This window comes from Haliotis cracherodii, unplaced genomic scaffold, assembly GCF_022045235.1.
Source record: "Haliotis cracherodii isolate W230 unplaced genomic scaffold, xgHalCrac1.p SCAF_5, whole genome shotgun sequence".
NCBI classification, from domain to species: Eukaryota; Metazoa; Mollusca; class Gastropoda; order Lepetellida; family Haliotidae; genus Haliotis; species Haliotis cracherodii.
Genome location: NW_027266308.1, coordinates 12,591,286 through 12,604,212, shown reverse-complemented (window position 1 = coordinate 12,604,212; position 12,927 = coordinate 12,591,286). Strand labels below are relative to the sequence as shown.

Sequence of the window (12,927 nt, the reverse complement as noted above, 5' to 3'; positions counted from 1 at the left end):
TGCTACATACTCTCCCGTCAGCAGAAGGCACGTCCCGGGCCGCATAGTAGGGTACTGAGGCTTATTTTGCTCAAATTTAATATGAACGTGCTCAGCCCCACATTGGGCGCAAATTTAGCGGCCATAACATTTCCGAGTCCCGTGACGGGATTCGAACCACTGACCTCCTGATCTGAGGTCGGACGCCTTGTCCACATGACCAAAGATGTTAACCCCGTCAGCTAAGCTGACAAGGTAAGGATGTCATCTGTGGGACGACTCCATGCCCTGCTACATACTCTCCCGTCAGCAGAAGGCACGTCCCAGGCCGCATAGTAGGGTACTGAGGCTTATTTTGCTCAAATTTAATATGAACGTGCTCAGCCCCACATTGGGCTCAAATGTAGCGGCCATAACATATCCGAGTCCCGTGATGGGATTCGAACCACTGACCTCCTGATCAGAGGTCGGACGCCTTGTCCACATGACCAAAGATGTTAACCCCGTCAGCAAAGCTGACAAGATAAGGATGTCATCTGTGGGACGACTCCATGCCCTGTTACACATGTAACATGCGAATGACTAGTATGATTCATTTTCATGAAGCAGCTTTTTATGATTCAGCCAAACTTTTTGTGGTTCCCAGGTGATTATTTGCATCCAGTCTTAACTTGTATGTATATAGGCTGCATTATTTTGAATCCAGTAAAACCTTTTGTTACCTTGGTTACTGGACAGTTTAGATGCATATGATCTATCTTTATCTCAAATGTCTCTGGATGTGAATATTTTAAACAAAACATTGGAATACTTATTTGAGATTATCACAATACTCACTGCGATCAATTTTCAGATGTTATAAAAATGTACATTCCATATATGGAACAACATTGAATTAGTTGAATAACGATCTATAAACTAGAGTCAGTGTACAAAAACAAAGAAGCCTGAATTCTAAATTAATTCAGAATAAAAAAAATTGGCAAAAATATTAAATGTATATATTATTATTATTAGATTTCACCCAAACACCCATGTTACTTAATTGTCCTCCCATACCTATATAATGAAGGAAATGACAACGCGTCATTCTTTGATGAAATGCACCATACACATAATACTACCAAACATTTCTGCTTCCATACATCCATCAACAGTTAACATCCCCCCATGCCTTGATCAGTTTGTTTTTAAAACAATATGATGCCTCCTGGCAAACCCCTTTAAAACATTTGGATGAAAATCTAATAACTTTTTTAGTGTGACCTGAATCACACAGACAATTATGGAATGAGTAATGACAGATACAGAATAAAGTTTTGTTATCATATTGTGTTCAAAACATTGGAAAATATTTCTCATGATATATTAATAATTGATTTAATGAAAACACAACCTGAAAATGTTGTTAAAATGAGTTGTTTTTTTGTCAACATGTTCCTTGTTAGACTAATGTTCAGTCTCTGAAAGTATATATTTTTGATGGAAACAAAAAACTCCTTTTAAATTGAAAAGGAGCCCAGGTTAGAAGACATTCAGAATCTGTGGAAAATCTAGACTTGCTTCAATTAAGGGCACAGCATTACAGTAAGGGCTGGGCAGAAGGGAAAATAATATAGGGGACTGTGAGACAGACTACTTGTTTGTGTGAGGTCTGAAATGCTTCCGACAGATCCTGAGTTTTAAAAATGAATCATGAAAGTCAAGGAACATTCTTTAGCCTCAAAGTAGTGGGTTTGATAACATATATGATTATAGCGTTGTACAGACACAATAGGACCCATGTAGGCATGTGGCCGTCACGTGACGGCTGACCTCACAATGGACAAGATGGCTTCGAGTGACATGAGTCACCACCTATTACTGCCTGTGTCACTGATTGTACTTTCACAAAAACTGTATGTGCCTTTGAACTCACTACTGTTCAGCAAACAATAAACATTGTTGTGCCGTCCTTAGACCTGCTTACTGTTGCATAGATTGAGGCTGTGACAAGCAAACTTTGTAGGTCTATTCTGGAGATATCTTGAATGTGTTGGTATTTTTGTAAGGGTCAATTCATGAACTCCAGGTTCACACAGTGCCGATTATGGCTCCTGTTTGAGATCAGACAGCGCTACGACACGAAAAGTGAAAAAGTCGGATTACTATCCTCAATGATCTGGAATGTCCTTCCATTATGTGAACGCAGTCGTATACGTTCATAACAGAGTCCTACGGATCGGGAAAGGTCCAGAGAGGTCGGCCAAGCACCCCTGACAGTATGGTGTGTCCCGTAACATTCGGGAAACTCAGCCGATTTTGTCTAGTCGGACATCAATCGTGACTATGTCAGATCAAAATCGTAACAATGTTATTTGTTTTTCTGGACGGTGTCCTGTGGATTGGGATGCTGTCGTGATGAACAGGCGTGAATTGTTCATTGACGTTTCTTGTCAATTGAATCCAGATTGCATCCAGATCTTGCCGAAAGCGAACCGTCTTTGTCGGTTCACTGTCCGGTCACTGTCTGATCTCTGTCAGATCACATTTTGGAGAATCGGGATGCTGTTGGGACAGATTCGGTTGTTTTTTACCATGCGGAAGATACAAATTGGATCAGATTCGGATTGAGAACGGGGAGAGTGGGGACGAATTCACCTGGAAATGGCTGAATCGGGACGCTTCCGGAACAAGAACTGATTGTTTGTGAATTTCCCAGATCAGAGTTTTGACAAGTTTTAATCGGGAATGGTCCTATCAAGGACAGCAGTAAAAATCCTGAATGTGTGACAGAGCCCTTGCAGACCATGTTTAGACCTGATGTGTACTTGAATAAATTGTTCAATGTGGGTCTGTTTGTATCGTGTCTTTAGATTCATCTACAATACTGACATATATTTGATGTGAAAACACATGAGGGGTAGATACTATTTATCATCCAAAATCAAACTTTTTTAGTTTACAAACAATAATAACCAGTGTCCTGTGTGTAACAAATACAGCTAACCAGCTTCAGTGGCAGAGAGATTAGTGATGTCATTTGATTGTGATGATGATGTCACAATGATCAGCAAAGCATTAGGGTGGAATTTCATAGCAGCGATATCTCCAAGGAAACAGAGTTAGAAATTGACAATTGTTACTCCACTAATTGTTAAGTCCACTATCATAAGGACCAGTAGAAAATTGACATTTTTAAGGGTCATAAAGATTAGTGGACTAAAAGTGTTAGTTTCTACCGCTGGGAGATATTGCTTGATATCACACAAGTGCATCTCCTGTGGAAGCCAGCTTTGGGTGATAAGAATATATACAGTTGATCTATCTTATTATGTGTCACTTCAAGGCACTAAGTTAAAAGTATCTAGTTGATGATGAACAGTGAATACTGTAATGAATTATGAAAAGAAAAGATTGTAAAATTTGGTTGGACTTATGAGTCTATGCACAGACCAATCAAAATAGTGTACCGATATCAGCATTTGGTTCGAAAACTGCCATGTAGATTTCGGTTGATTTCAGGATTTGCAAAGCATGTGTATTGTCAACTATTTTCCAAATCTGTTCATGTTTTTAATCAAGGTTATTACGTGATGTGATGCACTTTGGGAAATAAGACATGTTTTATTACAGTACTGATCTTGATTATTGATCAGATCATCTTCACTGGGTGCTGCCATTTTGTTTGAAGAAAATGCAAGTGATATCAGAGGTGGAATCTGATCGGTCAATGGGAGGGACATAGAAGGGACATAACTCACAATAGCCACTACGAACCCAGACATACCGGCCTTGTTCGGAAAGTGTGGAAACTGGACCTTAACAGTCAGTTGGCTGTAGAAAAGCACCAAATTTCCAGCATGTTGTGCTACCTAAAACTAAAACACTATTCATTTCTTCAAACAAGTGCAAAGCTACACACTTGACTGTGTATTCAGACATATCTTTTAGATATTCCCACACACCAACCAAAGATCTTTCCTTTAGACAGTGACCACCTCCATGGTCTAGTGGTAGAGCATCCGCCCGGAGAGTGGAAGGTCTGGGGTTCGATCCCCGGCCGCGTCATACCAAAAGATGGTTCTTGTTGTTACCCTGTCTGGCGCTCGGCATTAAGGGGCTAAAACAAGGACTGGTCAGCTCGGATATACTGTGTCTGAGTGGGGTATTCATGTTAAACTGCGGCATGGTATCTCAGTGAGCTAGCACTATAAATTGGCATCAGTCCGGACTAGTACAAGCAGCCACACACACACGTGCATGCCCGTCGCTATATAAGTGCAATAATCTTGGACACGATGTTAAATCCAATTTCACCTCACCTCACCTCCTTTAGACAGTTAGCAATTGTTAAAACAATTTTTGAAAAATGTACTTTTTGTATTTTTTAGAAGATATACGGTATGATGCTTATCAAGAAAAGGTAGTTCAGACAGAAACCAATCAAAGTAATTTTCAAGTTTTCTATACTCTATTAAGTGAGACGACAGACACTGAACACTACATCTTTTCATTCCCATGAACCTGGAACCTCTAATACCAACTCAGCATTCATGTCGAATGTGTACAAATCCCAGCAGTGGCGGCTGAGGAGGTGTGCCGAAGAGTGCCCTGTCATAAGTGTTAGATATGTCTGTTGTATTTAGTTGTGGCATAGTCCAAGTTTCCTTGAATGTAGTGTCTGAGTGTATTGTGTAGTATGGGGAACTATTAAAGCTGGGATTATTTTTTTGTAGCGTTTGGCACACAGCCAAATGAAAATTGTAAGATATGTTTCATATTTCATATATTGTGCAGACAAAGAAGTGAATCATGCCTTTATGAAGTTTTCAACTGGGAGCCCTAGTGGAACCGAGTATCATTTAGTGCTTAATCATCATCATTGTCATCATCATCATCACCATCATCATCACCATGATACCATCACTGCGTCCCCACTACCACTATCATCATCATCATCATCATCATCATCATCATCGTCATCGTCATCATCATCATCATCATCATCATCATCATCATCATTATTGTCGTGCTTAATCATCATCATCATCACCATCATCATCATCATCACCATGATACCATTACCGCATCCCCACTACCACTATCATCATCATTGTCGTCCTCGTCCTCATTATCTTGAGACACTGTCCGTAGAGTATTCCCAGTCAGACTATGCCCCAGTATCTCATACTTACCATAAGATCTGCAAGACATGAGACTAGGATTGGTTGGCTGTTGCCTGATTGTGTGTCAGCTGGACAGCATGGGTCCTGTGCTGTCACACACGGATTGTCCTTAAATATTTACAGATGTCATGCTAAAGGTGACGGTACAGTAAACAATGCTTGCTCACTCACTCACTCACTCACTCACTCACTCCGCCTCCGTGGTCTAGTTGTAGAGCGGAAGGTCCGGAGTTCGATCCCCGGCCGCGTCATACCAAAATACGTTAAAAGATGGTACTCGTTGTTACCCTGTCTGGCGCTAGGCATTAAGGGTCTAAAACAAGAACTGGTCGGCTGGGAGTCAGTATACTGTGTCTGAGTGGGGTATTCATGTTAAACTGTGGCATGGTACCTCAGTGAGGTAGCACTATAAATCGGCATCAGTCCGGACTATAACAAGCAGCCACAAACACACACATGCACACACGTACATGCACATCGCTATATAAGTGCAATAATCTTGGTACGCAACGTTAAACCCCATTTCACCTCACCTCACCTCACCTCACCTCACCTCACCTCACCTCACCTCACCCCAACTCACTCAGGTGAACAGTGTAGAAATGTCTCCACCTCAGGGGACTTAAAGGATCTGGTGCATCAAGGTCAAGGTCAACAGATCCACCTTGCACAATGACTGTGCAGTGTTATCACGGATTTATTGATTTGTGACCTATTTATTTGAAAATACCTATGTCAACTCGAATTTACATAGGTCACCTGAGTTTGACTTGAGAGTGTGCATGTTAGAACGGAATAACACCTCCATTTATTTCTCCCCTGCTGTGGACTGAGTTAAAATTCACTACTTCAGCCCTCTACCACTGGGCACACACAAAGAAACTTGTCACAGGCACAAGTACACAGTGGTAAAAGTCCATAGACACGTTTGTAAAAAAAATTGAAATAAGGTGTATTAAAACTAGTGTCCCAAATCAACATCAGTAGTTTTTAAAATGGTTATTTACACAGCCGCTGCTCAAGTTAATGGTTCTGTTATCACGGACATCTCAAGTGACATGTGCTGATTTAATGTGATAACCCTCTACCCACCATGTTCTTTGATCCGATGTTTATTGAGCGGAACGCTTGAGGTGTCTGTCCGGTAAAATGAACACACTTCATGTACCTGCACAGCAGTCGACTATTATGTGGGAGTTTTTTGTGTGCAAAGTGAGCTTGTTTCAAACAGCGATACATATCCTGGTCTAATTTTTGTTTGTTTCACTCGTGATTGGGTGAACTGAGAGATGCCCTACTGTCATCGGGGTGATCTCTCTGTAGGCAGGGTGTCGGGGTGATCTCTCTGTAGGCAGGGTGGGGGTGATCTCTCTGTGGGCAGGGTGTCGGGGTGATCTCTCTGTAGGCAGGGTGTCGGGGTGATCTCTCTGTAGGCAGGATGTCGGGGTGATCTGTAGGCAGGGTGTCGGGGTGATCTCTCTGTAGGCAGGATGTCGGGGTGATCTGTAGGCAGGGTGTCAGGGTGATCTCTCTGTAGGCAGGGTGTCGGGGTGATCTCTCTGTAGGCAGGGTTTCAGGGTGATCTCTCTGTAGGCAGGGTGATCTCTCTGTAGGCAGGGTGTCGGGGTGATCTCTCTGTAGGCAGGGTGTCGGGGTGATGTCTCTGTAGGCAGGGTGTCAGGGTGATCTCTCTGTAGGCAGGGTGTCGGAGTGATCTCTCTGTAGGCAGGGTGTCGGGATGAGATGTAACCTGCCCTGCTGTTGTAGAAGTGATCTCTCTGTAGGCAGGGTGTCGGGGTGATCTCTCTGTAGGCAGGGTGTCAGGATGAGATGTAACCTGCCCTGGGCCCACTTGCACTAAGTGATCTTAGCGGTACAACTATTGTAAGCCTATGTTAAAGTATGGGAGTTACGATCATCTTAGCGCTAAAATCGCTTTGTGCAGGTGGGCCCTGCTGTTGTAGAAGTGATCTCTCTGTAGGCAGGGTGTCGGGGTGATCTCTCTGTAGGCAGGGTGTCAGGATGAGATGTAACCTGCCCTGGGCCCACTTGCACTAAGTGATCTTAGCGGTACAACTATTGTAAGCCTATGTTAAAGTATGGGAGTTACGATCATCTTAGCGCTAAAATCGCTTTGTGCAGGTGGGCCCTGCTGTTGTAGAAGTGATCTCTCAGTAGGCAGAGTGTCGGGGTGAGATGTTACCTGCCCTGTTGTTGTAGAAGTGATCTCTCTGTAGGCAGGGTGTCGGGGTGAGATGACAGCTGCCCTGCTGTTGACGCGGTGATCTCTCTGTAGGCAGAGTGTCGGGGTGAGATGTTACCTGCCCTGTTGTTGTAGAAGTGATCTCTCAGTAGGCAGGGTGTCGGGGTGAGATGACAGCTGCCCTGCTGTTGACGCGGTGATCTCTCTGTAGGCAGAGTGTCGGGGTGAGATGTTACCTGCCCTGTTGTTGTAGAAGTGATCTCTCAGTAGGCAGGGTGTCGGGGTGAGATGACAGCTGCCCTGCTGTTGACGCGGTGATCTCTCTGTAGGCAGAGTGTCGGGGTGAGATGTTACCTGCCCTGTTGTTGTAGAAGTGATCTCTCAGTAGGCAGAGTGTCGGGGTGAGATGTTACCTGCCCTGTTGTTGTAGAAGTGATCTCTCAGTAGGCAGAGTGTCGGGGTGAGATGTTACCTGCCCTGCTGTTGTAGAAGTGATCTCTCTGTAGGCAGAGTGTCGGGGTGAGATGTTACCTGCCCTGTTGTTGTAGAAGTGATCTCTCAGTAGGCAGAGTGTCGGGGTGAGATGTTACCTGCCCTGCTGTTGTAGAAGTGATCTCTCTGTAGGCAGAGTGTCGGGGTGAGATGTTACCTGCCCTGTTGTTGTAGAAGAGATCTCTCTGTAGGCAGGGTGTCGGGGTGAGATGACAGCTGCCCTGCTGTTGACGCGGTGATCTCTCTGTAGGCAGAGTGTCGGGGTGAGATGTTACCTGCCCTGCTGTTGTAGAAGTGATCTCTCTGTAGGCAGAGTGTCGGGGTGAGATGTTACCTGCCCTGCTGTTGTAGAAGTGATCTCTCTGTAGGCAGAGTGTCGGGGTGAGATGTTACCTGCCCTGTTGTTGTAGAAGTGATCTCTCAGTAGGCAGAGTGTCGGGGTGAGATGTTACCTGCCCTGCTGTTGTAGAAGTGATCTCTCTGTAGGCAGAGTGTCGGGGTGAGATGTTACCTGCCCTGTTGTTGTAGAAGAGATCTCTCTGTAGGCAGGGTGTCGGGGTGAGATGACAGCTGCCCTGCTGTTGACGCGGTGATCTCTCTGTAGGCAGAGTGTCGGGGTGAGATGTTACCTGCCCTGATGTTGATGAGGTAATCTCTCTGTAGGCAGGGTGTCAAGGTGAGATGACAGCTACCCTGCTGTTGTAGAAGTGGTCTCTCTGTAGGCAGGGTGTGGGGGTGACATGACACCTACCCTGTTGTGGAGGTGATCTCTCTGTAGGCAGGGTGTCGGGGTGAGATGTCAGTTTTGAAGCTGTTGTTAGATTATTTTTGTGTCTGAACTCCATTTCGTCCTAAAGCTGCATCTTGCCTTGTCACAACATATAGGTAGAAGACATTCACACAAAACGTCTCTGTAAAAGACGACCTCATTGTACGCTTGGTGTCAGGTTTGTTTGGTCTGTAAACACACTCAGGTGCTTGTCAAGTCTTTTACTAAATACCCAGCTTTCTATGTTGGGGACGTGACACATGTTCATATGAATGTGGAACTACATAGCTAAGCCTGCTAGCCATATAAAGGTGTATGTGTGTTGAAGGGTTTGGGTGATTTAAGCTGTTCAAGCTGGAACTGATGGTTGAATTCAAGATGTAGGGATGTATCTGGGATACTAAACTAAGTGCCCTTGGCTGGCAATTGATATTTTTTACTATTTCGTTCAAAATTAGGATTTAAAGAAATCCCTTATTTTCCTGAAACTCAGAGATATGTTATTGCTTTCAATACAATAACATCCAACTAAGCCCCAAAGCCTTACTTTACAGTAGGGCTGGGACGAGCCCAAATTTACTACCCGGGTACCCACCACAGAATTACCCGACCCTACCCGGGTACCTATTGAAGGTATCAAGAGTTTTGAACGAAATGTCTGATTGGGAATTGTTTTACCGCAGCCCTGGCTAAAGCTATTTAGATACATGTATCAAACAATCAGTTCATGCGTTCACTGAAGTTGACTGAAGCTTTATCTTTACTCAAACATTTACAAGTCAAAGGAATGTGTTCATCATCAGAAAGAAATGCGAACATTAGCGATTTGTAGTATAACCACTGAGCTACAAACAATACATCATGTGGCTAACCACGGGTCCGGGTAGTCCTGTAGGTACCTGGATCCTACTCAGGACCCACCTGACCCGAGGACCCGAGTTACCCATCCCAGCCTTACTTTACAGGTCCTTTTATCAGTGAAAGAAGTCACCTCCACAAGCCATAACATTAGTCATGTATTTGAGTTGGACATTTTCTGTTTTCAGTTTAGGGGGTCACGGGTGGCCCAGTCATCTAAGGCACCACAATTCGCTGTGCAGAGTTGCTTCCCTTGGGCACGCCAGAAACCTATGATTGTGGGTTCGAATCCCGGTTCGCCCCGATTATGTTTCTAGGTTTGTCAGCACCATACCCGTGCTCGTTGATTTCACTGAAGTGGTAAATGTCTAAGACCTGCATCACTTCGGGCTTTCCTCCCACATTAAGCTGACACGCCGTGATATAACTGGAATACCGTTAAAAGCGGCGTTAAACCCAACTCACTCACTCACTCACTCACTATTTCCAATTTAGGTTTGTTCAGACAAATTTCAGGCATCTGAGAAGGTATGGATTAACATGAACCTGGACACTGAAGTTGGATGACCAGAAATATACTGGTATTGAAGAAATAAGCAAAGATTATGGGATTATTTATTAGTCAATGCTGTCATTAATATTCATTGTTTTTACACCAATTAACAGATATTGCGGTTATACTTTATTATACCACTAGGCTGCATCATGTCCATTGTTTCAGAGGGTCGTTATTCTTTGAAATTCAAGCTTGTGCAACGCCCTAATTTTGGACGATTTGTTTCGAAAGAGAGGGGAGTGTGTCTCGGTTCACGGTTTTGTGTTGTTGCTCAGAGTGTGTCGTAGCCCACATGGTATAAGTCAATTAGCACCCCCCTTTGCTGGCAGTATGGTGCCTTGAAAGTTGAAAGACCATTTTGCCCTTCAGAAAGGCATACGTCTATAGACACGTGATTATTGTGACTTCTGTTGCCTGTACTTAGATCAAGAGGTTGAGGTGTTGCTGGGAACAGTACCTCCCTTTTTATAGCCTACTAAACATACATACATTATACAAAGAATCACTCTTGATGAGGTCAATATGCAAAAACAAAGCTCCGAGGAACCGACCCCTGAGGTGATCTGACTGGACCGAGGTCTGGCCACACCGCCTAGGGTTTTCCTTGTTTTCACCTCATTTGACCTTGTGAAGAGTAATTATTCGTTTTGTTTCGCGGAAATTCACTTTGAGTTTTTTTAAGTCTTTCAACCATCCTCTGTTTCATTACATGTACTTAGCTGTGAACTGTGAAATGTTCGTACCAGATGCCATCTTGTTGATAGTATATCAATTCTGTGTTTCTATTATTTTTAGTCTAGGTATAACATAGATATTTTCCATACCAATGCATGAGAGTAAAAGCCTGTGAGACATGTTTGTCTCTGTCAGTGATGTTACATCTTCCTGAGGCAAGTGAGTTAACTGACTATAAAAGTCCAGTTTCCACCCTTGCCGAACTAGGCTTGTATTATGGAGTTACATTTTGGCTGGACTAACGAGTCTATACATAGTCCAATCAAAATCACGCACCAAAATCGAAAATCCAGTTCGTAAAGTATCATGCAGATTTCAGTCGACTGCAGGATTTGTAAAGCATGTGCACCGCTAACTCGTTGTCAACAGATATTTTCTATATCTTTTCATGTTTTTAATCAAGGTGCTCACGTGATTTGATGCACTTCGCGATGTAAGACTCTTTTTATCACAATATAGATCTTGATTATCGATCAAATCGTCTTGACTGGGCACCACCGTTTTGTTTGAAGCAAATACAAGTGATACGAGAGGTTGAATCTGATTGGTCAATAGGAGAGGCATAGAAAGGACATAACTCGTAAAGCCACTGGTGGCGCTACGATCGAGCCCAGGAATTCCAGCCTAGTTCGGCAAGGGTGGAAACTGGACTTTATAAGTCAGTTAACTCTCTTGCCTCGGTAAGATGGTGATGTTAGTGCTGGGACTATCATTGATGCAGACTTTCAAAAATCTTTTCCCTCTTAGTTCTTCTTTCTTTGTAAAACAATTCTAAAATAAGACATTGTTTATCCCGCACAATCCAACATATGTTGGAATGAATGAAGTAAATAATAGGCCAAACTCTACGATAACATTTTACATCCAAACTTTTAGTATCTGAAAATTTTGATTGAAACATGATATAACGAAAAAGCAAACAATTTCTATGTTCAAGCAGTTCTCATAAACCAATGTCTTGCACTGACACCACATATAAGTAGTCGACATACACACAAAACATCCATGTTGGAATGATTGAAACTTATGAAATTAAGGGATTTATGTAAAGTTTATATGACATTTCCGTTCAAATCAGAAATACAATCAATGTTTGTCAGATTTCATCATTCAATCACCAAGGGCAGATCCAGCGTTCTTTAAAGGGAGGGGTCCAAAATATCAAAATCCTCTCTCAGGGAGGTGGGAGGGGGGACTGGCTTCAATATACTATATTTGGATTTCATAAGGAGGGGACCCTGGACTCCCCCCCTTCTGGATCCACCCATGATCATTAAGTACCTACGTTAACAAGGAAATCCTATAGTATCTGTAATGTTATATCAGTCATAAGCATGAGGCATCTCGCGTAGATGGATCACATGGAGGATGGATAATGGTTGACATTCAGGTCATCACAACACGGCCTGAGTGCAGAAAGATTTAAGCTTCCCCGATTGACTGAGAGCAAGAGCCATGGACACTCGAGAAGGGTTCAAGTGCAGCTCATGTCACATACTCTTTGCTCTTGGTAGGGATCAAAACTTCTCTGTGTGGAGTTTGGAAAGTCAATATGTGCCCAATAAATTATTGTTAAAGCATCAATGAAAACATATCCCAGACAAAAGTCAAACACATGTGAATAAGTTTTCATTTTCAGTCAAGTCTTCTAAAGTGAGTTGTGTCCCTTAGGTATGCTATGATCCTATGATCATTGGTTCAAATACCAGATTCATCCTGATTATGATTAAGCGGTAAATGTGTATCTTGACTAACTGGACTACTGTCCACAATTCACTCACTAATGATCGTTCCCTTCTGACTTCCAGGACATTGCCAGGATCTACAATACCAGCCCCGGATTCTTTGTCAACGACGTCAGCAGATTTGACGTCAAACAGGGAACATTAGGTGAGAAGGGGTCGCAAGTTTCCATACAGTTTGTAAAAACAATGTTAAAATAATAAAAATAATTTCAGTTTACAATTAAAGTTCAGTTTATGAACATGTAATGAGCAAGCTGGGTTTAAAACCATTAATCAATATTGAAGTTAAATCTACAATATGTCAGCTTAACATGGGAGGAAGGTGTGACAGAGGTTGTAGTTTACTACTGGAAGGAAACACTCTAGGATGACAGACCAAGGATCAAATTGGTCAAATCTAGGTTTTATATCCTTCTGTATTT

The 12,927-nt window shown here is 42.9% G+C and overlaps 1 protein-coding gene across 1 annotated transcript in view; it reads left to right on the top strand.

Annotated features, from left to right (window-relative positions):
* LOC139442790 (calpain-9-like) overlaps positions 1 to 12,927 on the top strand; it is a 56,469-nt gene that overhangs the window by 18,169 nt on the left and 25,373 nt on the right. The window contains exon 2 of the mRNA XM_071223680.1: positions 12,569 to 12,650. Coding sequence (XP_071079781.1) covers positions 12,569 to 12,650 — 82 coding nt within the window. The remainder of the gene's footprint in view (positions 1 to 12,568; positions 12,651 to 12,927) is intronic.